Source organism: Emys orbicularis, chromosome 9, assembly GCF_028017835.1.
Source record: "Emys orbicularis isolate rEmyOrb1 chromosome 9, rEmyOrb1.hap1, whole genome shotgun sequence".
In the NCBI taxonomy this organism is placed as follows: Eukaryota; Metazoa; Chordata; order Testudines; family Emydidae; genus Emys; species Emys orbicularis.
Genome location: NC_088691.1, coordinates 17,427,407 through 17,455,287, shown reverse-complemented (window position 1 = coordinate 17,455,287; position 27,881 = coordinate 17,427,407). Strand labels below are relative to the sequence as shown.

The window sequence follows — 27,881 nt, the reverse complement described above, 5'->3', positions numbered from 1 at the left end:
TCATAAGTGGAGTATTTTGCATTTGTCCTTATTGAATTTCATCCCATTTCTCCAGATCATTTTGAATTTTCATCCTATCCTCCAAAGCACTTGCAACCCCTCCCAGCTTGGTATCATCCACAAACTTTATAAGTGTATTCTCTATGCCATTATCTAAATCATTGATGAAGATATTGAATAGAGCCAGATCCAGAACTGATCCCTGTGGGACCCCACTTGATATGCCCTTCCAGCTTGACTGTGAACCACTGATAACTCTCTGGGAATGGTTTTCCAACCAGTTATGCACACACCTTATAGTAGCTCCATCTAGGTTGTATTTCCTGAGTTTGTTTATGAGAAGGTCATGTGAGACAGTATCAAAAGCATTACTAAAGTCAAGATACACCACATATACCACTTCCCCCTAACCACAAGGCTTGCTACCCTGTCAAAGAAAGCTATTCGATTGGTATGACACGATTTGTTTTTGACAAACCCATGCTGACTTATCACCCTATTATCTTCTAAGTTTCTGCGAATAGATGGCTTATTTATTTGCTCCATTATCTTTCCGGGTACTGAAGTTAAGCTGACTGGTCTGTAATTCCCCGGGTTGTCCTTATTTCCCTTTTTATAGATTGGCACTATATTTGCCCTTTTCCAATCCTTTGGAATCTTGCCCATCTTCCATGACTTTTCAAAGACAATCGCTAATGGCTCAGACAGCTCCTTAGTCAGCAAGTTGAGTATCCTATGATGTATTTCATCAGGCCCTGACAGGGAGACATCTAACTTGTCTAAATAATTTTTAGTTTGTTCTTTCCCTATTTTAGCCTCTGATCCTACCTCATTTTCACTGGCATTCACTATATTAAATGTCCAATCGCTACTAAATTTTTAGGTGAAAATGGAAACAAAAAAATCATTTACAAGTTCTGTCATTTTCACATTTTCTGATATTGTTTTTCCCCTCGTCATTGAGTCTTGACAAATCCACTCACCACTGGCAAGTAGAAGATTTTTCCTGGTGATGGGGAACTTGCTCACCAGTTACTGCTGCTAAGCTTTTATTTAAAAGAAAAGCTTCTAGTCCTTTTAGACCTTCCATTTATTAACAAAGGAAACCAATACAGTGGGTCGTCTTGAATCTGTAGACAGCTTAAAAGAACAGAGTTTTAACTGCACAATCCTAGCCTCAGCCCAACCCAAAAAGCCAGGAGTTTCTGAGGCAGAGGGGAAAAGTCAACTCCCCTTCAAGTGACTGAGTGTGGAGCTGCTCCATAGGCAATTCTCCAGCCTCAAGTGGAATAGCCTCTGGTACTTTTTTTTTTTTTAAATTCATATCAGTGGAAAAGGCAGTGTATTTACTTTCCTGGTGCATAATTTGAAGTCAGAAATGGTACAACACTTACCATATGTGGAGCAGGAGGAATGGGGGCAGTATTCCATGTAGTTGATGTGCTTGTTTTTGCCTGCCAGTTTGTTCCGCCAGTAAGTTTCTTCTCTGTTGGCTGATTCCACTGCATGTCTGACCTAAAAAGAAATTACAGAACTAAGCTTCCCCATGGAGTTAACAGGCTCTTGCATAAAGTATAACAACTTTGACCTGAAACTGAAAAGAATTTCTGTTTATGAGCAGATAAACAATTAAAAATCAGAGGATCAGTAAAACGGAACACTACAGATGAAAACTCATGTAGGTAGCAGAAATTTACAAAGATTCTTATATAAGAAAATCTAATTTCCACCACTAACTTATTCCAATTATCACTGTTATCTGTGTTCTTGCTCTTACGACAGTTTCCACTGCTTTTGGAGCAAGATGAGAAGTAAACTTTCTAAACACCATCCAATGCAATGTAGCTTAATGGTTTCTCAGAGAGCATGTTACAGAAAATGATTTGCCAGAGCTATTTATTCAGTGGCTCATTTGAATTATGCCTTATCTGACCTTAACAAGCAAGATTGCTCAAATCTCCAAGTCTAATTTAGATGGTTAAAAGGATGCCACTGAGCAGGTAGGCTACTTCATCCTGAGCTCTCTTTTTTTTAATTCACACAGTATTTTTTTTTTATTAACAAGGACTGGATACATGACAGTTCTCCATCTTACAGTGATTGATTTAATCATACTATCAAATGCAATTTAGAATCTGTCCATACTATGGTTGAAAACCTATTAGTCACAATTATGTTTGAACACTGTTGTTGATAAGATTTCCTGATCAATGTAGATGGTTTTCAGAACAAAGATCTTAGTTAACCAAAGATCTTAATGGATCTGTGTTTCTTACGTTGATGGACTATGTTTCTTAGTCTATAGCAAGGAGTTCTTTCAAAAAGAATACATTACTTTTCACATGGCATAATTTTAAGAGCTTAGTCAAGAGTACAAAAAAGAAAATCTTACTTTTTGGAAGGGGTTCCTCCAAAGCCAAGATCTGTAACAAAAAAAAGATAACCCCCCCCAAAAACGTTTAATTAGCAAAATATATGTTCTCTTTCTTTAATAGACAAGGAAAAATAAGTTTTAAAAAAAAATCTCACACTTACTTCCTACTAAGTTCGCAAGTGATGAATCGAGGTCATTTGCTAAAATTTTTCCACTCTGCTGATTGATTAGAACGGTTCTCTGACATTGTGTTGGTACTGTTGGTTGTAATACATCCTCTAGAATAAAAACTGAAAACAGAACATAGAAATGTCATCATTAAAACAACCACATTTTGGCGGATACAGAAAACAGACAAACAAACTTCCATTCTCCAGAAAGCACTATTCTCATATGACACTGTCAGTAGCTTAGGCACAATTTCAAAATGCCAAAGAGGTATTCAAGGGTTAAGCAAAATTTAGGTTAATTTTTTTTCCCTTGGAATTCTGAATTCTGTGTATAATTCTAATAAAATACTAGAACATGTCTGAGTTTCATTTAAAGGGTTACAGACAGGAATTTTAGAAAGCTCCTACACTAAGATAATTTGACCTGAAAAGGTACGTAAGTTTCATACAAAGCTGAACCATTCCTGACTTTCAGTGAAAAAACTACCTGACAGAGTAGTGTTACAAAATAATCTAAAAGCGTTCTGTCACAAAAGCATGGCAACATGATACTTCCTTGGGCAAGTTACCATTAATAACTTTTGCATATAAATTGTAAAAAAAATCTTCACCTTTCAAGACGACATCAAGCTACTAATGACCAGCAGAAACTGTACTAAAATATTTGTGCACAGAATGTGTCATCCATTATATTACCTTTACCCAGATTTAAAACTGTTTGCAAGAACTAAATATCATGTCTTATCCCTCAAACACAATAATCATGTTTGAGATAAATATAACATGCTTCAAACAGAACTAACAAGAGCACAGCTTTTATGCAACACCACCACCATTCAATTTTAAGTGTTTAAAACAGTTTGATATGTAAACTTACCCATTAAGAGACATCCAGTGGGCCACAATGGAAAATTGCATGGGGGGGGGGGGGGAAAAGGGGGGTGAAGGGGAGAGAGAAGAGACATTACACAATGTTTTAGATGAATGAAAGCTAGTTAAGTATTCTATTTTTACAGTAGAATTCAAACAAGCTAGCTATTATGAAAGTGATTATTTGTTAAATTACCAAACCTATGTTCAATTTATAAGTTCAATTTTGCATTCTCAGCAGTCATCTTAAGTTTGTTAATGTAAGATAGTTTTTACCATTTATGGTCTTGTACTCATGTGCCGTTGACTTTCCTCCAAAGACAGCATCAAAATCCACATTAATTATGGAAGAGGTGGTGCTCTGAGGAGCTGAATGAAGAGGAAATCCTAAAATATAAATTTAAAAATGATTAGATATACAGTAAAGCCATCTTTACAGTCCAACTGTAATGAGCCCAGAAAGCTAAAAAAAGTTATCAATTGCCAAAGGAGAACACACAAGTGTATGTAGGTTTATGACCACTAAATTCATCTTCATGCAAAAAAGAAAGGAAATGTAGATTGGAGAGAAGAGAATAATAAAAACCTGAAAGTTAATTGTTACCACAGACTTGAAATTGTGTTTCAAGAATAAAAAGGAAGAATCCAGTATCTACCAAATATATAGCAAATCATCCGGAAACCTCAATTAATATGTTCATTCCTGAATTTTAAAGAATTATGTCCAAAGGAATTTTGAAAGAAAGGCAGTAAAAAACAATGAATGCAGAAATGTTTGGATACTTGATCACATCAAGTAGAGAAACAAAAATAAACGATACTTTCAAATCTAGAAATATAATCAACATTTAAAAAGTGAATATTTACTTGCATTACGAGATCTGAAATTATAATATAATTATTTGGTTGAAATTATGGCAATCCAAAACAGTTTTTATTAGGGCTGTCGATTAATCGCAGTTAACGCACGCGATTAACTAAAAAAAATGTAATCGCGATTAATCAAAGTTTTAATTGTACTGTTAAACAATAGAATACGAATTGAAATTTATTAAATATTTGGGATGTTTTTCTACATTTTCATATATTGTGTTCTGTGTAATAGAAATCAAAGTGTATATTTTTTTATTATAAATATTTGCACTGTAAAAATAACAAAATAGTATTTTTTATTTCACCTCATACAATTACTGTAGTGCAATCTCTGTCATGAAAGTGCAACTTACAAATGTAGATTTTGTTTGTTACATAACTGCACTCAAAAACAACCTAAAATTTCAGAGCCAACAAGTCCACTCAGTCCTATTTCTTGTTCAGCCAATCACTATGACAAACAAGTTTGTTTACATTTACAGGAGATAATGCTGCCCGCTTCTTATTTACAATGTCACCAGAAAATGAGAACACGTATATGCATGGCATTTTTGTAGCCGGCATTGCAAGGTATTTACATGCCAGATATGCTAAACATTCGTATGCTCCTTCATGCTTCGACCATCATTCCAGAGGACATGCTTCCATGCTGATGATGCTTGTTAAAAAAAAAAATGTGTTAATTAAATTTGTGACTGAACTCCTGGGGGAGAATTGTATGTCCCCTGCTCTATTTTACCTACATTCTTCCATATATTTCATGTTCTAGCAGTCTCGGATGATGACCCAGCACATGTTGTTCATTTTAAGAACATTTTCACTGCAGATTTCACAAAACACAAAGAAGATACCAACGTGAGATTTCTAAAGACAGCTACAGCCCTCGACCCAAGATTTAAGAATCTGAAGTGCCTTCCAAAATCTGAGAGGGATGAGGTGTGGAGCATGCTTTCAGAAGTCTTAAAAGAGCAATACTATGATGCGCAAACTACAGAACCCAAAGAACCAAAAAAGAAAATCAACCTTCTGCTGGTGGCATCTGACTCAGATCATGAAAATGAACATGCGTCGGTCCGCACTGCTTTGGATTGTTATTGAGCATGGACGCATGTCCCCCGGAATGGTGGTTGAAGCATGAAGGGACATATGAATCTTTAGCGCATCTGGCACATAAATATCTTGCAACACTGGCTATGATAGTGCCATAAGACTGACTGTTCTCACTTTCAGGTGACATTGTAAACAAGAAGCAGACAGCATTATCTCCTGCAAATGTAAACAAACTTGTCTGTCTGAGCAATTGGCTGAACAAGAAGTAGGACTGAGTGGACTTGAAGACTAACATTTTACACTGTTTTATTTTTGAATGCATTTTTTTGTACATAAAATTCTACATTTGTAGGTTCAACTTTCATGATAAAGATATTGCACTACAGTACTTTTATTAGGTGAACTGAAAATACTATTTCTTTTCTTACAGAGCAAATACTTGTAATCAAAAAATATAAAGTGAGTATTGTACACTTTGTATTCTGTGTTGTAACTGAAATCAATATATTTGAAAACTTAGAAAACATCCAAAAATATTTAAATAAATGGTATTCTATTATTATTTAACAGTGCGATTAATTGCACGATTGGGCTGTCAAGCGATTAAAAAAAATGAATCGCGCTTATTTTTAATATTAGAAGGGATTAGAAACATACAAAGAGTTATGCAACCCAGTTTGCTTTTACTATTGTCTCCATTTGGAAAGAAATTAGAGGATGTTTTACCACTAAACTGTTCCACTGTTTGTTTGGAGGTAAAGGTGGAAGAGACGAAAGGGATAGTAGATTTTACAGCTTCTTCAACTGGCTTCATGTCAAAGATGTCCAGATGGGATGGAGAACCAACACAACCATTTGAGGACGAGAAAGGACCTTTCAGATATAGCAGTAAGTAATAAAAAAAGGAAAGAAGAGAATCTAGAGTTCAAATAGCACACACAGAAGCACAGAGATTGTGAACATCACAATATGAAAGTTTCCCAGAACTAGGGTTAAGCAAACTTATTTGAAATTAATTTCTAGCTATACGTTTTCCCACATGGTGTTCTGCCCAACTCAGACAGTTTTACTGAAACTCATACCAGTTTCCTTGCCTCAAGGGACAATATTTAATTCTGATGTTTTTCACATCATCATTCTGTTAAGAAAAAGGGACATTTACTCACCTGTGAACTGAATTCCTGGAAGGCATTACCTATGGAGACACATTCCTGGGCCTCCAAGCTTAGCAAATGGCACTGGGATCATTCACAGCTCCACTTACTAACATACTACCAGTTTTAGCCGTGGCAACATTTCCTTATTTAAGTGTTTATAAAAACTGCACCTTGTTAGTTAACAAGTTCTTCCCTCAGGTAATTCAATGGCAGTTGTGCATGTGCAAGTTGAAGTAACTGAAGTTAATGAGAGATGCATGTCCATATGGAAGGACAGAATTTGGCACGGGTTTTCCCAGTTAAATTTGCTTGGTTTACGATGAAGTATCAATTTTTACTATAATCAAAAATTGCAAAGCCAATTGCTGTAGCTGCAGTGGAGCAAGCTGTAATCTACTCTACTTCACAGATTATCACTAAAACAGTCATCTAAATTTTAATTCCATAGCTTTACTATGGATCTACTAGAACTAGAAGAATGCTCCTCAAGTCCATTGTTTGCAGTAAAAGAATAAAACCAACTCTAGATTTCACAAATTTCTTGTCAGAGAAATAAACTTTTTTTTTTTAAGTTTGCAAATTTAAACAGGAGTTTGTTAACTGTGCTCCAAATTTGTTTTCTGCCATAACAGAATAACGTGTAATTTCTCTAAAATACAGAATGCAATGCTCTTTAATGCATTTAAATTTAATGTCAACTCTAAGATGACCAGTCTCATCTCTTATCAAGGTAAGTAGTAATATTTGGATTTCTGGCAGTTAACTGAACATACAACTTAATCCTTAAGTATGAGTTTTTGTTTTAGTCAGACAACGATAACTGATGAATTCCCAGATGCTAAGAATATTATCTATTCTGTTAAACCACAATAGTAACTTACCTCCCCCCCACGCATTGCTTGCTGATGTTGCTATAGCTGGAGTACTCTGTACAGTTGGAACAAATGCAGGTTGAAGATCAAAGAGATCACTGGAAAGGTTAGGCATGCTGAAAATAGAGAGAAAAAATATGAGCTACACAAGTTAATTATTAAGCAGCATTTGGTCTGTTATCCGATTTAAATTTCCTGAGCAGATTAAGCAAGAATGGAGTTTGTTTTTTGTTTTAAGTGTCTGCAAACACGTCCCAACTCCTAGAAATACCAACAGCTAAAAATATATCCAATATGCATTTAATGCAATTTTTGAAGTATGTGGTTTGCACAAAATATTTTTGTTTGCTACAGCCTCCAAGATTCAATTTCATTTTACTGGACTATTAGAATTACAGAGCTAATACATGTTTCCAAGTTTACTTTTCTGGAAGTCATAGTGAAGGCCAAGAATGGTGCTACAGGACATAACTGTCTGTCTCCCCCCCCCCCCCCCCCCCAAACTCTCAAGTGAAGCATTTAAGTTTGGTATCTAATCTAATATCAAGAAAATCTCAGTCAGCCATAAGATTATTCTGACTCTTGAGAAATATATTCTGTAAAGTTTATCTATGCCTTTCAATTTTTCAGGCACTTGGCCAAGGCAGTGTTTTATACTTGCTTAGGGAAGAAAGTGTCCCTCACCTACTGGTTGTAGGTGCTGGTGCTGCGAAGAGGTCAACAGCTGTAGTGGTATTCACACTTTTCCCTGATAAGGTGCTTGGAGATGCTGATGTAGAAGTGGAATTTGATACCACAGAAATCTCTTTTAACCGCTGCTCCTGAAAGATAAATTAAGAGAGACATACTAATTAATTTAAATTTAACTGTACTAGCTGTTCCATCTTCAAAAGTACTATTTTTCAAGAAGGATTTTTAGTAATAAAGGCTTGATTAACACCAATCATAAAGGCCTGATTAACACCAATCACATATTCTTTTGGGATGCCCAAGAAACTGAAATATAGCTAGCTGAAATATTGCTAGCTGAAATGTTAAGGGAAAAGTGGAAATGTTTCTATTAAAACAATCTCAAAATTATGTTGAAACATCAATAATCTGACAAAAAACAAATGCCAGGATGTTTAGTTTTGAAGCTAGCACACCATACTTGGCTCATGCTGTTGGTCCCATAGTACATGCTTATTGTCTACTGTGGCATACATTTATATAGCACCTATCACTGTAGGATAGGCATACGCTTTACAGTGTTTAGATTACAAACATTTGCTAAGTAAAAGGAACTAACTTCTCCTGCAAGGGGGTTCCTGACCTCTGGAACATTCCAAAGTTACATAAATATTATGGTCCAGGCCCAGCAGGTAGCTAACACTAGATAGAGGTGTATCTTTATAACCTATCCTGTATAGGGTGGAGACAAACTGATTATGAATACACATCTCCAAAAACTTGTTTGTACTAGACACATTTCTGATGACTATCTACTTTAGGTTTTTATACTTCTGTCCATCACTGTTAAATTTGACAGCGTTCGAAGTTCCTAGCAGACTTCATGGAGTCTACCCCTCCTTCCTTTTCCTGACAACAGCTCTGCTTGGATGCATGTTTGTTTCTGAAATACCATTTAAGTAAATGGAATCTCTTTTCTATGCATGTCAATGGGCATTTTGAAAAATAATTGTGAGTTATTTGAAGAAGAAAAACACAAAAACATGTTGATAGTACTAGGAGAGCTGTTCATTCTAAAAGGCAACTGCCAGCAAAATTTTATTTTTGCATTTAATTAAGATCTCTGCTCCATATCAATAATTTAACCTGCCCCCTTCTCTCATATAAAGGGAAATCTAGACCAGTCAGCCAGTAACCAAGCCTAGATTTCTAATATAGCAAACCAGCCCACAAGTCCTACCAAACTTGATGGCAAATTCCAAGCACAAAGAAGTGCTCCTTTTTTGCCCCCCCCCGGTTAATTAACAACAATAAGACAGAAATGCCCCAAAGATATTCATCAACTGCCTAGCTCACTTCATCTCACCAACCATATGTCTATACTATCTATGTCTCTCTATACTACACCACATTCCCCAGAGAGAGCTGCTACAAAAATAGGATTTTGAAGGACTAATGTCCAGTTCTCCAACAATAGTGGGATGCTGCCATGGGGGCCTCTGAGCAAGTAACAGAGAAGAAAGAACAAAAGAAAGAACTCATTTTCCTGAGACAGGCCACTATAGTTTGTCAAAACTGTAATTTAAAAAGGACATAGATGTGCCCTGGGATTGAAAAATAAACTGTGCTGCAAGATTAACTCTTTCTCCTTTCTATATTTTCATGGACGGGGAGTCAACTATTGTCCTGTCCACACTGGAGCATTATGAGTAGCAATATGGCTGTTGCTCCAGGATTCTAGCTTATGGGGACAGAAATCTGTTTCCTAGAGCTATACTTGCTAAATCATCCTAAATATAAAAACCTATGTGGACAACATGTATTCTGACAAAATGTGTACCCAATCTATTTTAGAAGTATAGGTGAATAAAGTGTTCAGATTTTAGCTATCAAGTTATGCAATCACGATAAGAGCCACCATTTACTGGAAGCCACCATGCTTGCATATTTAGGGGAAATCCTGGTCCCACTGAAGTCAGTGGAAGTTTTTCCATTGACTTCAATGGGGCCAGGATTCCACACACACAAAATATGTAAGCATCGGGTCCTGGAACACCAATCCTTAAAAGATAGATACCTTAAGTGCTTGCAGTCTAGCTTGTTCTTCCTCCAAAGCTTGCTGTTTCTCTTTCTCATCCATTTTGCTAAATGACATTCCTGTGTTGGCAAGTGTGGAAACAGCACTGGATAGGGTGCTCGCTCTAAAATAAAGTTTCATCAAGAGAATGATTTTTTAAATTGTGACCTTTAATTTGCATCCAAAAGGCACGAAGTGCTTCATAGATAGTATCCTATGTGTCTCTGGACTCAGCACTAAATACAATCACCGTTTGGTGAGGAAAAACAGCAAACGCATAATACTGTACATTTTGGGGCAAGGGTAGAGAAGGGGACAAGTGTAGAATTAATTATATTTTTCTATAGTTTCAGCTGAAGAGATATCAGATCAATAATCAAGTACAGAATTTCATATAGATGTTTGTGATTTTGCCACACAATTTACGTACCTGCTGTAAATATGATACTTTAAATAAGTGGAACAAAATTCCAAATGGCATACATAAACAGGTATGTGTTAGTATTTTATATTGACATGGGAAACAGCACTTTTAAATCTGTAAGGATCGATCTAGCTTGCATGCACCCACACACACTTGATGCTGTAGAGCCAAATCCTCCCAGCTACTTGTGAAAATCTGAGGTAAGAGGCTCAAGCGATGACTCTGCTGCAATGCAGAACTGTGGATTTCTGCGAAATATGCACATCTGTGTTGACTTCATCTCTCAAAAAAGGGGTTTGCCAAAAAAGAGTGTTTTGTCCAACTATCACAAACACTGATGGTACATATTGTTGTATCTTTTGGTGAAGGAACTAAAACTATACCCATCTCTTCCTCACCTCATCATTCAAGTGACAACGCATCTTTCAGTAGGAAGAATAAATGGACTTGCCATCATCCCATCCAAAAAGCACAGCTTGGTAAGGAGCCAAATGGGGACAGTGGTGTGAAACATCATAACATGCCCCATTTTAAGGTGGGGAGGTAGTTAGCCATTCAGAATTCTATTAGCATGATTGTTCTGCCATATATGTGGCAAGCATGGCTTACTTATCAGTGCAGCAAAAGCAACATGGTATTCCTGATTAGTGGCTGTCCTATGAAGGCTGGTTACCGGCGATTAGCACAATGGAATTTGGTTAGCATACCAAAAATATCAAGTGATCATATGCAAGCACTATCTGTTACAGAAAGCTGCAACTTCTTGTTAACTAAATAGGACCTGAAACTGTGTCCAGCAGAGGATTTGCATTTTTAACCCATGTGTAATAAGCAATAGTTTTGGAATAACATGTCATGAACAATCTTAAAAACTAATGACCGTGCTCTTCAATTTCCAGCATGACTATGATTCTAAGTTTGTATACCATGCTCTTGATCATCATCATGCTACCTGAGCAAGTGTAACCATGGTGTCTAGCTTTTGAGTTCAGATAATGTGAATCACAATTAGGAAGCTATGCTAGGTGCATTCGGGCAAGGTGGAAGAAAGAAGCAAATTTTGCATTTGACAATCAATCAGATCCCAGAACACAAATTTAGTCCCATAGCTGGGTCTGGATTTACCTACTGGTTGAAGTCTACCACATGCTGTGAGACTGCAGGACATGAAAACACGTTCACATAGCCCAGGGATTGGCAACCTTTGGCACGCGGACCGCCAGGGTAAGCCCCCTGGCGGGGCGGGCCGGTTTGTTTACTTGCCGCGTCCACAGGTTCAGCCAATCGCGGCTCCACTGGCCACGGTTCGCCGTCCCAGGCCAATGGGGGCTGCGGGAAGCGGCGCCGGCTGAGGGATAGCCTATCGACATAGGAGGCACAGGAGGATCTGAAGTAACATCAGTTACCCTGCCTGCGTGCAAGGATGAACAGGCAGTAGTGAGAATGGCCCACATACATCTGACAAGATAAATTTGCCTTTAAAGATTACTATTTTCCTGCACTCCCACAACAACAGTGGGAGAGGAGATAATTTCCATAAACACATTCCCAACTCTATGCATCCATCTCTTACACCTTCTGCAACTCATTAAATCTCTATTTAAAAATCAATACAACTTTTACAAAAGTAAAGTTGGTGACAGGCCAAAAGTGCCAATATCTTCAACAGATTGGGTCTAGCTTTAATTTACAAGTCTAATAGCTTGCTGCTTGGTCTGGGAAGTGCATCCCATGATGGGGTCCTTTTATTTCTTAATTATCACGAGGGATACTGTATAGGAGGAGTATTGCCAGGTCCTGAGGAAGTCTTATCCAATACTCAGGCAGAAGGACAATGATTGTGATGTCATGAATAAATATTACTTAACACTTAGCACTGTACAAATATTAGGTAGTCACAATTGCTGATTTTGCATGTTGCAAAGTAACTTGCTCAAGGCTATGGAGCAAGTCAGTGGCAGAATTTGGATTAGCGCTCAGGAAATATTGATTCCTGTTCTCTCCAAATTCAAGAGAAAGAAGGGAAGAAAAAATAGAATTAAGAGATGTTACAGATCAAATAAGAAAAGAGTCCTTACCTGTGTTTATAACCCCTTAGAGACTACTGAAATTAAAAATCTTTACAAATCTAATTTAGTAGTCATTATCTGTATTTTAATACATTTATTTCTGTTCTTCATTCATCATGAACAATTAAAACAATCTGCTTCAGTTTATGATTCTGAACATTAAGACAATTCTACAGGGTTTCTGCTGCAAACACTGAGGAGGAATATTCAAATAAAAAAAATGTTTTTTAACTGGAAAAAAAAAAAATCTAATCCCCCTAATATTAGGTTTCTAAAGAAAATCCTACATGGAACTCCTTAGGATACTAGGAAATATTTCACCACTCACCATAAGTTTCTCTGAAGAAATTTTCAGTATCAAGCATAAGGGAAGTGACAAGTTCTTAGAAGCTTCTAAACTATTTTAAGCAACAATAATGCCACAAGAGAGCAAAATAAATAAATAAAGGTGGTAGGGTAATCCATATTTTGGGGTTAAGGAATTTACACAATAAGGTTAATTAACACAACTGATATGTCTTTAGAAGAACTTGGATTCTGCGATACACACACCAGATAGTAAGCATTGAAGGCATGTGTGTATTTTAAAAGCCAGTTAAATTCTCATGACTTGCCAGACTACTTTAACAGATAAGGTAAAAATATTTTGAGGAAAGCTACTACATGTGGCCTCAGCTCAGCACTTTGCTACTACACTTGTATGTTAAAACTAGGGTTACCATACGTCCGGATTTTCCCGGACATGTCCGGCTTTTTGGTCCTCAAATCCCCATCCGGGAGGAATTTCCAAAAAGCCAAACATGTCCGGGAAAATAGGGAGGCATGGTAAGGGGACCGCCTCCTCCCCGGGCTCCAACTTTCCCGGCGCCCGCCGCTCTCCGCCGCGCGCCGGGGCCGAAGCAACTTCCCCAGCGCAGCAGCAGCCAGAGCCCGGGGAGGAGGCGGCTGCGCGCTCGGATGCCGCCCGCCACCTCTGTGCCCCCGCAGATCGGGGGAGTTGTTAGTTTTGCTGCAGCCACTCACACTCGGGCAAAATATGCTCGGGGGACCCCGAGTGGAGTGGCTACAGCAAAACTAACAACTCCAGCGATCTGCGGGGGCACAGAGGTGGCGGGCGGCATCCGAGTGCGCAGCCGCCTCCTCCCCGGGCTCCAACTTTCCCGGCTCCCGCCGCTCTCTACCGCAGTGGGGGCCGAAGCAACTTCCCCAGCCCAGTAGCAGCCGGAGCCCAGGGGGCGGAGGGGGAATGCGGGGTGCTCAGGGGAGGGGGTAGAGTTGGGGCGGGGACTTTGGGGGAAGGGGCGGAGTTGGGGCGGGGCCGGGAAGGGGCGGGGTCAGGGCCCCGTGGAGCGTTCTCTTTTTTTCAGTATTGAAATATGGTAACCCTAGTTAAAACGCACAGTTTAACAAGGAGTTTGGGGACACAAAGATAAGCATGTAGGTGAAGTTGTGTGTTTTTGTCACTAAATAAGAACATTTAATGTACATTCAAGTGATAGCCTCTACTAACAGAGCAACACTATTAATAAAGCTTTAGTCTATGCTTTCCACACTTACTAGAAAAGGAAAACAAATTGTTTCTTTCCACTTACTTTTAGGAGGATGCGAGTATCTCAAGGAAGACCTCAAACTTACCGATACTCAAAATACCTCAGTACAAAGAGAATTAAAATTTAAGACACCTTTGTGATCCACTTGATGCTTACCTGCTAGCAGCTGAGACTTCTTTTGTTTTTTTCCCCTCTAGAGAAGCCAAATGCTGTTCCAATGCTTCAAGCAAGCTGCTGGGTGCCTAAAGTTAAAGTTCTCATAAAACATTTGCTTGATAATGCATTATCATCTTGTGTACAGATTAATTCCCCCATCCACCAACTAAACAATTATGCATTTCTTTTTAGATCATACACTTGAATTCGATTCGCAAGATTCATTTTTTGGCAATATCCCCTTTTCAATCAAAATAGGCAAACATGATCACTAAATGCTGGGTTACGAAACAGAAGTTCCACCAAATTGGGCACATGTATAGAAGCAAAGATTGGAATTTTCTGGCAACAGCATTAGCTGTGCTAAGCACTTTAGTAACAAGGCAGGTCAGTTAATTATACTCAGCTCTAATTAGCACGCCCCAAAACTGTGAGAGTGCTTACAGAAAGTGTTAATTCTCTAGCTACAGTAGCAAAAAAAGGCAGGATATACTTTCATTTATCTGAAATCCATAAACAAATTTAAATCAGATGATAAATCCTTACAACCAAAAGCCCCCAGTGTATCTCAGTACAACGGGGAACTACCTTTTAGAAACTGAAGTATGATCCACATAACCACTTTATTGGAAGCAACGAAACAGTTTTACTGCACTCACACTAACATAGAATATTAATTGCTATTCCTTTACCACTCATATCTTTATGGCAAGTTAACATTCCCTCCCTCTTTTCTCAGATCCATCTGTGAACTAAATCAACACATGATACCAGCAGTTCTTATAATCTAGACATTAAAACTGACCATAAGGTGATAGTTTTCAGTCAGGACAAAAGTGTTATACATGAAATGATTTTTTTTTTTTTTTTTTTTTTTTTAAAGCAGACTTCTCCAGCATTCCACTATCTCTAGCAAAAAGCTAGGTTTTAAAATGCCATTCTACAAATTTTTTTAAAAAGTGAAATAGCTCAACAGTAGACATCAGTAAATGTGTTTAAAATAGCACAAATAAATTTACAAAGTCTTTCTATATCTGGAAACTTTAATCTCTCTCTGAAGTGCTTAAGATTGAGTGAATGAGGCATCTGAACTACTGACAAATGGATGAACAGAAGCAAGCAGCTAATAAAGTAGAAGAATAAACCACATCAAAACCCAGTGCTGATTTAGTTCGAAGTAAGATGTAAGAAAAAGTAGCCAGCCACTAATTAAAAGCCTTGTCTACATGGGCAAAAATTGGTGCCTTTTTTCATTCAAGTTAGTTTAACTCAATTGAAATTTCCCCTCAACACTGATTGACCCACAGTTTAACACCTTTAACAATGTTTCAGATGATCCTAGCCTTTTTCAACACCTCCTTGAAAATAAACCTGCCTTTAAGGGCAGGGCTGCTAGTCTGGCTTTGGAGGGAGAATTTTCTCTCCATTGTTTTACAGGTAGGACTCTCTGTTGTCAACACAGCCACGGCTCCATAAATTGACTGGATTATAATAGACATGGACTCTCACAAAGAGAGCAAGTCCAGAAATGGGAGTTTCTTGGCCAGTTACAAGTCCTCATCTTTGGTCTCTAGAGATCTGATGGCCACTTCTACAGCTGCCTATGAAGTACATACCAATAAATCGTTGAGAGGAACCAACAAGTGTCTAGACTGGTACAGAAGATAAAAACACGTTCTGTCTGTTGGTCCACATAGACCAGGCAAAGAGAAAAACTATTTCAAGAAATCCAGATTTCTAAAAGAGTGTTAATACAGGTTTTACTCATGTTGCCTGAACATGATTTTAAAGACAGGTTTACCTACAGGACAGGGTTTGAATAGAAATACTTTGTAAAGAAAGTCTTGTAACTGCTTTGTTTGGCTTCCCTTCTGCCTGTTTACTGGTAGGTGTTCTGCTGTTCTCTTTTGACCCAATACCATGTTAGTATCTGATGCAGGTTCTAAATAGAAATTAGTAGCTGTATAGTGTCCCTCCTCCCCCTCAAAAAATCCTCTCCCCGCCCCATTAGAAGAGGCCCTTCTAAGAAAAACAGATGAAACTCACACCCCCTACATATGTCCCTCTGGAAGTTTACCAGACATGCTAAACATACATAGTGGTAGTAGGGGATTCGAGCATCAGAAACATACGCAGGTGCAAATACCTACAAGGTGTTAGACTATTTGATATCACAAGTCATTATGATAGTCTTTTAAAAGGAATCACCTACAGTGATGGATCATTTTGATACAAGACAGCTAAGGTTAACTCAGCAAAAAAGTAATATTGAAAATCTGGTAGAATGTATAATACAATCATGGAAAAAAGCCTTGCTGGAATGGTAGCAAGGTTAAAAGTATTCTTTCTGCTATGGCTTTGTCCTAAATAAGGACACACTGACAACGAACATACAATTGGTTAAAATTAAGTTTTGGAAAAGCAGGCAAATGCTGAGGAACACACAGATTGAACTATTCTCTTTGGGACAACAGATGCACATATGAAACTGTCTCACGGTAGGGCTAAGACAATTCTGGGTACACTGGGACGGGGGGGGGGGGAAGAAGGAATAGCAATCCTTAAGTTTCAGCAAAGAGAGAGGAGTACATCCATTACAAAATAAAATCTACAATATACCTGTGGAAGCAGCCTAAAGCAAAATGTGAGAGTTGGAATATCTGGTACTGGGAGAAAACCAAGACATTTGGCATTTCCAAAATATACTGGAAAAGAATACTCTATTTTCTGCCAAAGTGGTGTCTTAGCAAAAGTGAAAGGTGTAGAGATGGGGGTGGGGGGAGTAACGGAGAGCCAATACCTAAAATATTCCATTTAGATTATCAAAAGAAAATTGTGAGTAGAGGTGACCACAACACAGAACATATGGGGGTAGGATTCCTGCCTCCTGAACAGATAAATTATGATAAAATTGGAATGTTATTGCAGATCAGGGAGGCAATAAGATTTACTAGTAATAATGGGTGAGTTCAGCTTCCAAAATATAAATGGTTAAAAGTTCCTTATGGACATTGCTTGGAAAAAATACCCATGTGTGCCTATCTCAGAATAAGAAAGAGTAAGAACAACATGGTCAAACAGCAAGTATAAGAGTTGGAGACAAAGACACAAAATATCAAAAAGTGGTAGAGCAGAACTTCAGTGGGTAATATGTAGATTAAGGGCCAAATTTTCATTTCAGCCTAACTAGATCATCATTTTTCTTGGTACAAGTAATTTAGATTACTTAAACATAACTAACAATACCCGCAAATGAAGGATTTAAGTGATCTAAAAAATGGAGGCTATGTTTTGAAAGTCTGGTCCTAACAAATCTTAAAAGAAAATTTAAACAAATAGCTAAAAATGACTCAATAAAATGTACCATGCAAATCTATTAGAGAGTCCATGAATTCACTAGGGAATGAAGGGTCAGAGACACAGGTATCAGATGAGGTGCTAAAGCACACAAGAAAACTGCAATATATCACTAGCACTATATGGTAGTCACCTGCGAGTTCTAAAGTAAGTGAACTACTAAGAAAAATACTCGAAAGACATGATTTAACAGTAGCTGACCTTTTTAAAGGTTAAGTTTGGCCAATACTTTACTCGTCATTTTTTGAAGGAGTTAATCTAGAGGAGGGGGAGAGTGGTAAGGGAACAAAATTAGATTATGACAATTTATTTGGGTTAGTCAAGACTAGGGAAGACTTTGAAGAACATTAGAATAACCTAACAAAACAAGTTAACTGAACAAATGATGGCAAAGAAAACTCAATGTTGACAATTACAAGATACAAGTATTGCATGGAACAAACAATTCAGTCAATAGATTTTTAGTCTTAAACTTTATTAAAGGGATTTGGGCGTATTGCTGAAAATATGTTTTGAACATGCAATGACAAGCCAAAGACATTCCTTAAGCTAGTAGGGTATTAAGAAGTGAATAGAGTGTAATACAGAAAATAATGCTATTATGCCTCTAGATTATATATCTTCATCTCGGTGACTGTATTCATATTTGGTCTCTTTATTACAAATAACAAAGAAATAGCAAAGTCCCCAAAAAGGGTAATGAATATTAACAACATTGATAGGGGTGGGAAATTTTCACAAAGATAGATCAGAGACTAGTGCTATTTAGTTTGTAAAAGAAATTAGTACAAGATCAGATGGAGGGATACTGTACAGAACAATGAATGGCACAAAGAAAGACAGTTGGGTGCTGTAATAACACTTTCCATAATAAAATAAAAAGGTCTGTTCTTATAAGGATGGTCAATGTTCCTCTAAATTGATTATACATATCGATTCCATCTGTACTGTCCCTACTACAGTTTATCAAGACACCTAGAATCAACCTAGTTTATTCTGCCTTGTAAATTATCCTCACCACCCGATTTCCCAGTGTCTCCCATCATTAAAGTTTTTTGGGGGCAGGGACTGTCATAGAATCATAGAATATCAGGGTTGGAAGGGACCTCAGGAGGTCATCTAGTCCAACCCCCTGCTTAAAGCAGGACCAGTTCCCAGATTTTTAAAAGGTCATCGAGTCCAGCCCCCTGCCTTCACTAGCAGGACCAAGTACTGATTTTGCCCCAGATCCCTAAGTGGCCCCCTCAAGGATTGAACTCACAACCCTGGGTTTAGCAGGCCAATGATCAAACCACTGAGCTATCCCTCCCCCCATTTGTGTGCATATCTTACAGTGCTGAACATATGGCTGGTGCCAATATAAATATCAGTAGATCTACACTGTTATCTTTGTGGACCTTGGAAAAGCTTCCATAGCTGAGTAACAAAGCTTAAGATACAGGTATGTACTGCTGTGTAACTTCTATGAAACCTGTTGCTTGAATGGGGTTGAGTTTTCCCCAAGACGTGGCACAATATGCCTGTGTACTTGAGAGGCAGATTCACAAAGGATTCAAAGGAAAAACTTCTGTTTTAGTAAAAATATCCCTATAAACCAGATAAACTTCACTGCTTTAAAACAGAACTCTTATTTAAAGAATTGCAGAACTGTTTAAGAACTGTGTACATATAACAATCTATGGAAAAAGTGAACATGTATATTTCCATATATAAATATATGGAAGAGAATATATTCTCAGGATGAATATGATACACATTAACCATTAAAACACAAAGGACAAAAGAACTGGGTTAAATTAATATGAAATGTACACTGACCTGAGTAAGATCTGGAATGTCACCCTGATCAATTCCAACTTGCTGGGTTCACAAAAAAGGGGGGAAAAAATGTACATTACTACATGCAGCGGCAATGAAAAGAAACTGTGGGGTCTGAATGTTACACAGAAGCTAAGGTATCAAAAAGGGACATGAATAACTTTCTGAACTGGTACATTGTTCATGCCAATTCTAACAGACAAGTTCTAAGCTAGAATTTCAGTGTACATGTCAAACAAGCTCAAACCATATTTCTATTTGCACTATTTCATGCAAAGATGCTGAGATTTACTGTGAGAGCTGGAAATAACACAGCTTGCTTGAATTTATGCTCTATTTTGAGCAGAAATATCACAGGAATGCTTTGTAAATATTTATAAATATCATCCAGCCCAGTCATTTCCATCTACTAATCAATGTGTAAAAGCAGATTCTTAGTAGCATTTTAGACAGAAAGGGTTTACTGTACTGTTAGTAATTGTTAGGCAAAGAAAGGTGCCTTAAAAATATCACTCAATATAAAAAAAACATTTAAGCGACATTCAGATTCAGCAACCTACAGAAGTTTTATTTTGCACAGCAAATCACACAAACATTAGACTGTTTGTGATGGGACTATTGTACCAGTACAGATAGCTAAATGACACCCTTTTAATGCATGTAAGTTTATTTACCTCTGCTACTTTGAGGAATTCTGACAATTTGGTCATTCTGGCTAGGAACTTTTTGTAAATATCCAAACCTTCTTTGCACTGGTTCTTCTTCATATCAAAATACTTTTCTGAAGAGTGAAAAAAAGGACATTTGTAAAAAAACCCTCTCCCCCAAAAAACTCCAGAACAAGAAAACTTTCACACTAATGCAAGAGATTTTAAAAGATACAACACTGCAAACAATAACTTTAGATAATTTTAGGGAGAGGAGATATTAACTAATATAGAAAGCCATGTTACTTTTAAGAGTAACGTGTTTGGGACTACTCATAATAATCTCCATATTTACAATGAGTTTGTTGATTTCAGCAAGTTATAACTTGGTGGACAGTTGTAGTCAGCCTGAATGTAAAGTGTTTAATCTGTTTTTAAATTCTTTGTCAGCTAAGCAGGACTTCATTTTGAAGAAAAATGTTTGCAAAAAAAGTCAGTCTATGAGGTGCACTCAAACAATAGTAATGCAGTAGCTGACTTTAGTAAATTAAAAATGCACCACTAGTATTATCTATTTTTAAAGCATTTTTAAACTACACATCAACATCTCAATACTATGCATTTGTGGTTTGTAAATGGAGATATAGAATCTGAAGGAAGCATTTCAAATGAAAACTCAACTTTCACATGTATCCAACTTCGACTTGTCAATATTAATGTACAGAATCCTTATGAGTAAACCTGTCAAACAGGAATAGCATTTGCACCCTTTTGAGTACTGAGTTTTATTTTTCGTACTCTGAAACTTGTAGATTTTAATGCATTAATAAAATTAATGACACTGGCAGATTTAATGGAGGAGAGTGAAAGCTGAATCCAAAAATTATTAAATACATTCTTTTACTGCTTTACTATCTTTTTTGTGTAAGATTCTCAAAATTTTTCCCCTTAGTTACTCTTGAAGGCACAATCCACTTAAAAACCATGTCTGACATATGTGAACCAAGAACTCAGCAAGGTAGAACTCTACAACCTACACAAGACCATGAACACCAGTTGTTAAAGTTGATAAAACAAAGACATAGGAAACCCAACAATGTGCACTGTATATTCAGCAAATAAATAGTAACCTTTTTAAAAAAAGTATGCCCAGTAAACCCAGCACAGGCCAACCTACTTTAGAGCCCCTCCCCCAATTAAAGTGTACTTATAGGATAAATTCTTTTATAACCTGGTTATAAGGAACATTCAAAACACATTTCTGGTATTTCTAAAATAGAAATTAAGGCAAGAATAACTCAGATATACATTTCAGCTTGAAAAATAATAAGGCCTGTATATCAATGCCTTTAAGGCGAATCCTGCTGTCACGGACAGTAATGATAAAAGTTACCACTGACTTCAACAGAAGCAGGATCTGGCCCTGAATTTGTTAGGCTATTAAACAGACACCATTTGCTTTTAAATTTCTACTTCTCCCTCACTGTCTCCCCCAAAGATTCAAGAACATATGCACACATATACACACCAGTTCCACATACCTAACAGGTTAATAATCCCTTCATTATAGGCTGCAAAAAGCCTAATGGAATCTTTAAAGAGAAGCATGAAGGCAGCATTTATTACACCATTGGTTAATTCATTTGGATTTGCCTGTGTAGAAAGTGAAGAGATAGATTAAAAGTATTGGTGGGGAGAAAAATACCAATAAATTTCTTCCCATATCAATTAAATAAATATTTTAACAATGAAATACAATTTAGAATGTGCTTACATCAAAATCAAGGAGCGCATCAAGCTGGTTCTGAATAATTGGAAGGGTTTTCAGAAGCTTTTCAGTATTCATAGTTCTCATCACTCCATCTATCCTACAATGTGTAAAATACCAAATGTATAAATGTACATGTGACCTAGAACATATGATGCCTTGATATGATTATTACCCTGTATTTAACTACAGTTTAAAAGGCAGCAAAGTTCTATGGCAAGCATATACATGGCTACTAGTAACCTCTTATATCTGAAATGAAAAGCAAAAGGAGAGTATTTCTTACCCTCTTTTCATTTTGGTGAAGTCAACTGCTAAAAGTCTGTAAGAAAGTGCTTTTTCATTCAAGTATTTGCTATATCGCCTAATGAAGGTAGACATATCATAACCTGAAAATTAAATGTTTACTAGTTAGACATTTCAAAGAGGAAGGGTATCTATTTATTTTGTAATCATATTTCAGTACTATTCTGTAATGTGTGTCATTGCACACTACTTGTATAAGGAGAGAACGCCATGTTCACTTGCAGAGCCCCTAAAGTCTCCCTCCATATTTCTCTCTTGATTATTTGCAGTAGCCTTGAGGCATAGTGCAGCCACCATCTTCCCAAGTGATGACAATTCCATGGAAGTTATCTGGACTATGTTAATGCCTCACCTAACAACAGTAGGAGAGGCTACTGTTGGCAACCACGAGGCACTCTTATTCTTATAGTATACAGCTCACTGGTAACAGAATCAGTCAAATGCTGAAGACTAAAGATGGGAACTACTGAACTTCAGCTACTGTAAAAAAGTATGCTCTCAAAAAAATACTAAATAATATATATATTTTTGCCATCATACAAACTACCTCTAACACCTTTCAGAGATCTGCATGAAAGGCTTTCACTAACCACTAGTAGCGTGTTCTAATGACCATATTATGAAGCCTGACAATTAATATTACCTCCCCGCCATTGTGGAATGCAGCCAAATGAAAAAGATTATTCCAGTGCTCATGTGTTAAGTTATAAATGCCTTTTTAAAAAGGCATGTAAGCACATTTCTAGCTCTCACCTGTGTAACTTTCAGCCATCCTATAATTTTCCCTGCTTCCTTTGCTTACTGTCATCCCTTTGCACTGCATAATATAAATTAAGCCCCCTTTCATGGAAATGTCATTTTCTGTTAAACACCAGTGACTTACAATCACTACTAATGCAGAGCTAGAAAAATGCATGTATTTAAGACATTAAAAAAAGATCAATTGTTTTGTTATGTAGGTTTTTTGGGGGGGGAGAGGGGTGCTTTATTTCGTTGCTTTGCCAACCTTCTCTTGAAAAAGTAATACTTTACTGTTTGCAACTTAGTTTTCACAAAGAAAAAGATTCTTACCCTGCATGGCACTTTTGTCCAGGTAGTTGTTTAGATTGAACAATGTATTTCGGGATGCAAGATACTGGATAAAGCGCTGATGAAGGGGAAAAAATGTCAACTGCTTGAAAATTACTTTTTCTTCATCAAATATAATACATTTAAGAATTAGATTACAAAACAACTGCATGTAACTTGGGTATTTCAGAGGCAACATTTACCTTTATCTACAATGTACAAATTAGTTGCAACAAAAACGATTCACCAAAACTTAGTAAACTAATGTGAATTAAATACATTAAATTTCAGAACTGAGAGTTCGGTAGACAAAATTTGTTCAGTCTGAAGAAAAGCACTCCACTGTCCACACATGAAGTTACATTAGCATTTGAGGGAGTTGCTTACATGACTTTTTAAGTAAAAGCTTTGTTAATTCTGTAGCTCACAGTAGGGAAATTGGAGAAAAACTATAGGTGCTCTAAAAGTTTCTTCTGTACGACGCTATAACTTCTATGTAAGAGACAATTACCAACTATTTGGGAATGCTTTATAAAAACACAGACACTAAAGCATTCAAGTATTTGTATAGTTATTAATGGAGTAATTAACTCACCTGGCATTATACTACTTCTAAGTAAGTCTATAGCGTTAGTCTCCTCCTCCTCAAATAGTTGGCTAAGCAGATGAGACAAGAAAGAGGAGTCTAAATCTATAGCTTAACTTATTAATGTTATTTAAAAGGAAACTGCTTCATGAACAATTTAAGTCTCTCTGCCACTTTCAATACATATTAATATGCACACAATCATGTCTTCCTACAACTCAAACTATAAATTAGAACTTATCTTTTCAGGACAAAAAATATTGTCATCACAGTTACAGGGCTAACTGCACCTCTGACCTCTACTGAGTCTGAGCATCTTCCCTCAGGTTAAAGCCACATGCCTTCACTTCTCTCAGGGTGGAATCCTGCAACCCCCGGGTCTTGGGCTATAGCACGTTGCCTACCAACAATGATTGCTTCGAAGGCCCAGCTGAGTTTGGTACCTGTAAGTCTGCCTTTCGTGAATTGTGACCAGTAGGCCTAGTTGGGAATTTTTCAATAAAACAGTTTTTTATCTGAATAGTCCAATTTGTCAAAACTGAAACTTTACCTGGGAACATACCAGATTCAACAAAACTTTCATAGGGAAAGGTTTCTCAGGTTCAGTACGGCATTTCAGGTCAAAACCAGAGACACAACCCACCCCAGAATATGCCAGTAGTGAGCGCACTCACCTAGTATGTATAAGACCCAGATTCAACTCCCTGCTTTGCCTGATTCAGACCAAGGACTTGAACCTGAGTCTCTCACATCCTAAGTGTCCTAACCACCAGGCTGCTATTCTGGGGTGAGGTGGTTGTCTCTCTCTCTCTGACCCAATGAATATTTTTTTACACACACTAACAGTTTCAAAAGACAGAAACACACTCTTATAGCCTGGTGGTAAAGGTACTCACTGGGGATGTCGGAGACCCAAGTTCAAGTCATTAGTCTGAATCAGGTGAATACCCTCAATGCCAAGCTATCCTGGTGTCTCTTGTTTTTCCACCCCAAAAAAAAAAAAACTTTGAAAGATCTTGGTTTCATCCCAATGCAGAACAGGGAAGTTTTAGAAATCTCAAACATGATCACAGGAGAAGAAAAGTAGTTCCCACCCAGCTTCAGTGACCAGTGGCTAACACAGTGACCAGGCAGCTTTTTTAATACAAACCAATTTTATCCTAACAGTAGGAATACAGCAAAGCAAAGAGGAAACAGATTTTAAAACAATGAAACAGTCTATATGCATGTCTATCTTAGTTAAAATAGGAAGGCCTACTGCTTCAGACCCTCCCACAGCGTCTGTGGCTGTGTCAGGCTGTTCTTTGTGAACAGCTTCCTTATGACAATCTCCCTCACTATGGACAGAGAGAAAGTTTTGAACTGTTTATAGCCCTTTTGATCTGTTCCTTCTCAATCTTGGCTGAGTAACTGCATAACTTTGGCAGGAACCTGGAAGTAGCATCTTCATAGCTAATAGACCTCAACAGTGCTCTTAACCTCCTGAATTGTTTACAGGTGGTGTTTTATCTGGAGCCACTGTCTGCCCTTACTCTATTTCCAAACAGGCTGGTATAACTAAACCAACATATGCATATAATAAATTAACTCAATACCGTCAATATTCCGTGACCTGAAGAAGAGCTCTGTGTAAGCGAGAAAGTGTGTCTCTTCCAACAACAGATTTTACTGCACCCACCATGTCTCTCTAAAGTCACAGTCATATACTGCCTATTTCAATAACCTAGTCAGACCCCTTACAGATCAGGTCCAAATCCTTCACAGTGGTTCTTTAATGTTTACATTTAAAGCAAAGGTAAAACTTTCTTATAGAGATACTTTGCCTCAGCCACAATTCTGCACTCAGATGTCTGTCATATGCGCAACAGACAACCTATAATATGCATGGGGATGCACACTTGTATATTTGAGATGACAATCTCTATTATCTGACATAAAAGGTTGACTGTTTAGGCTTCATCGGAAGGTTGAGAAATTGTGTACAATTAAAGATGAAATTTCTAATGTCATATTGTGGTCTGGGAAAGAAAATCTGTCCCATCACTTACTATACCACAAAGTTTTTAAAATAAGTTTTGCTGATCTTTTGTTTTTAAACTGATCTAAACATAGGTGGTAAATGAATGGCAATAGTAGTTTAGGAAGGCAAGTTACTGGAAAAGAGGCATGACATGGATTTAGACATCTACTGAGTTTAGTTTGAAATTAACTGACTAATTAGTGATGAATAGCACTTCACTAATTTTCAATCAGAAAGGTAATTTACAACCAATAATGATAGAAAAATTAAGTATATTACTTCCCTCCCCCCTTTCAAGTTCACAGGTCAAAAACTATTTCTTTATGGCATTCTGATTTTTTCAGAGATGCCCCCATAATATAACTATCACAAGATAATCAGTCTTACCTCATTTCCATACATCATGAGGTGGTGTGTTGTAATTAGAGCTTTGAACACTACAACCCAGCTACTGTTAACAGTCCTCTCAAAAAGTGTGTCTGCCAGCTGTGGAATATTCACATTCATCTCATTTGTGCACTGGATTAGATCTAAATTTAAAAAATGTAAAGCATTATGTTTAGACATTCAAAGATGTGACAGAAATAAGTTTCACAGGCTGAACATATAACATGAGTGTTAATTGCTTTATACAGGACTCCATACCATTTGAAAGCTTTAACCCGATGCATTAAAAATTATATTTCCTTTTGGAGTTGCAAACCACAAACAGCCTGCCATCTCTTGCTTTATTTCCTTAATAGCAGTTTTACAGAAAATAAATGAAAACTAAACTAAAATGTGGAACTGAATTCTTTATTCTAAGCTTCTCTACTAAAGCACATATCAATTTACTAGCTTAGAAGTGCTCTAAAAGTTTTGAATAGAAAAAGGAAAAAATCCTTACATACATTACAATTCAAAAACTATATTAAGATATATTTTACTCTATTATAGGGATGCTGCAATTATTCTCAAAAGCAAGCATTACAAATTCAGAGTTAAGGTTAATTCAACTTTTAAAAAATGGAAATACAAAGTTAGGGCCACTCTCACAATCTTAATTTCACCCTCTAGTGAACACCATGCAACAACCACATGATTAAAAGGTATTAGTGAGCCCAGATTAGATTAAAGTGATTTTTAAAAACCACACAAGATTCCCCCACTCCTCCTGGTGACATTATAAAATATTTATATTAAATTCAAACTTTAATCCTAGGGTTTTCCACCCCCATAAGATTTTAAGTCTCCGAAAATAGGAATCTACCAATATATGTAACAAAAGATGCTTGGACCACTAAAAAACCTGAACACTTGAGGTATCACCATCACTTGTATACCCATGTCCATTACGGATATGATAAAGAATTCATTTGTGCAACTTGCCATCACAATGGTATTTATTTCATTACTTCCCCAATAAAAGTCACTTGAATGTCTTAATCTGTGTTCTTTGAACTCAGATAACAGCTTTATTCTTTGGCACACAAAACAAAATCAGTCTTCTAGCAAGTAGCAATAATAATGAAATGAAAATCAATGGTACTTAGGAGCTTTTAAAATGTGTCCATTATCTTTTATTCCAGAAATGAAGCTCAATAACAATACTAAGATACTAAGAATAAAAATGTTTACAGTTCTCTCTACTAAGACTAGTAAGCACTGACAGGATGATAAGTAAAAGGCAACACGGATTTGTCAAGAACAAATGACAAACCAACCTAAATTTCTTCTTTGATAAGGTTACTGACCCAGTGGACGGGTGGAAAGCAGTAGACAGGATATATTCAGTTTAGTAAGGCATGGTCCCATATGATGCTCTCAAACGAACTAGTGAAATGTGGTTTAAATGAAATTACTGTCAGGGGGTGCACAACTGGTTGAAAAACTGTGCTCAAATGGTTATGAATGGTTTGCTGTCAAAATGAGAGGCTGTATCGAGGGGGTCGCGTAGGGGTCTGTCCTGATCCAATACTATTCAATATTTTCATTAATAACTTGGAGAATGAAGTGGAGAA

At 37.1% G+C, this 27,881-nt stretch overlaps 1 protein-coding gene across 1 annotated transcript in view; it reads right to left on the bottom strand.

The window, feature by feature from the left end:
* The window catches only part of LOC135883982 (phosphatidylinositol-binding clathrin assembly protein-like), a 50,560-nt gene that overhangs the window by 7,243 nt on the left and 15,436 nt on the right, over positions 1-27,881 (bottom strand). The window contains exons 2-17 of the mRNA XM_065411258.1: positions 26,269-26,411; positions 23,279-23,354; positions 22,188-22,290; positions 21,908-22,001; positions 21,675-21,786; positions 20,161-20,267; positions 19,487-19,528; positions 14,312-14,397; positions 10,113-10,236; positions 8,051-8,187; positions 7,376-7,482; positions 6,064-6,210; positions 3,691-3,801; positions 2,536-2,652; positions 2,393-2,423; positions 1,395-1,515 (exon numbers count right to left, since the gene is read on the bottom strand). Of these exons, the coding sequence (XP_065267330.1) occupies positions 1,395-1,515; positions 2,393-2,423; positions 2,536-2,652; positions 3,691-3,801; positions 6,064-6,210; positions 7,376-7,482; positions 8,051-8,187; positions 10,113-10,236; positions 14,312-14,397; positions 19,487-19,528; positions 20,161-20,267; positions 21,675-21,786; positions 21,908-22,001; positions 22,188-22,290; positions 23,279-23,354; positions 26,269-26,411 (1,658 nt within the window). The remainder of the gene's footprint in view (positions 1-1,394; positions 1,516-2,392; positions 2,424-2,535; positions 2,653-3,690; positions 3,802-6,063; positions 6,211-7,375; positions 7,483-8,050; positions 8,188-10,112; positions 10,237-14,311; positions 14,398-19,486; positions 19,529-20,160; positions 20,268-21,674; positions 21,787-21,907; positions 22,002-22,187; positions 22,291-23,278; positions 23,355-26,268; positions 26,412-27,881) is intronic.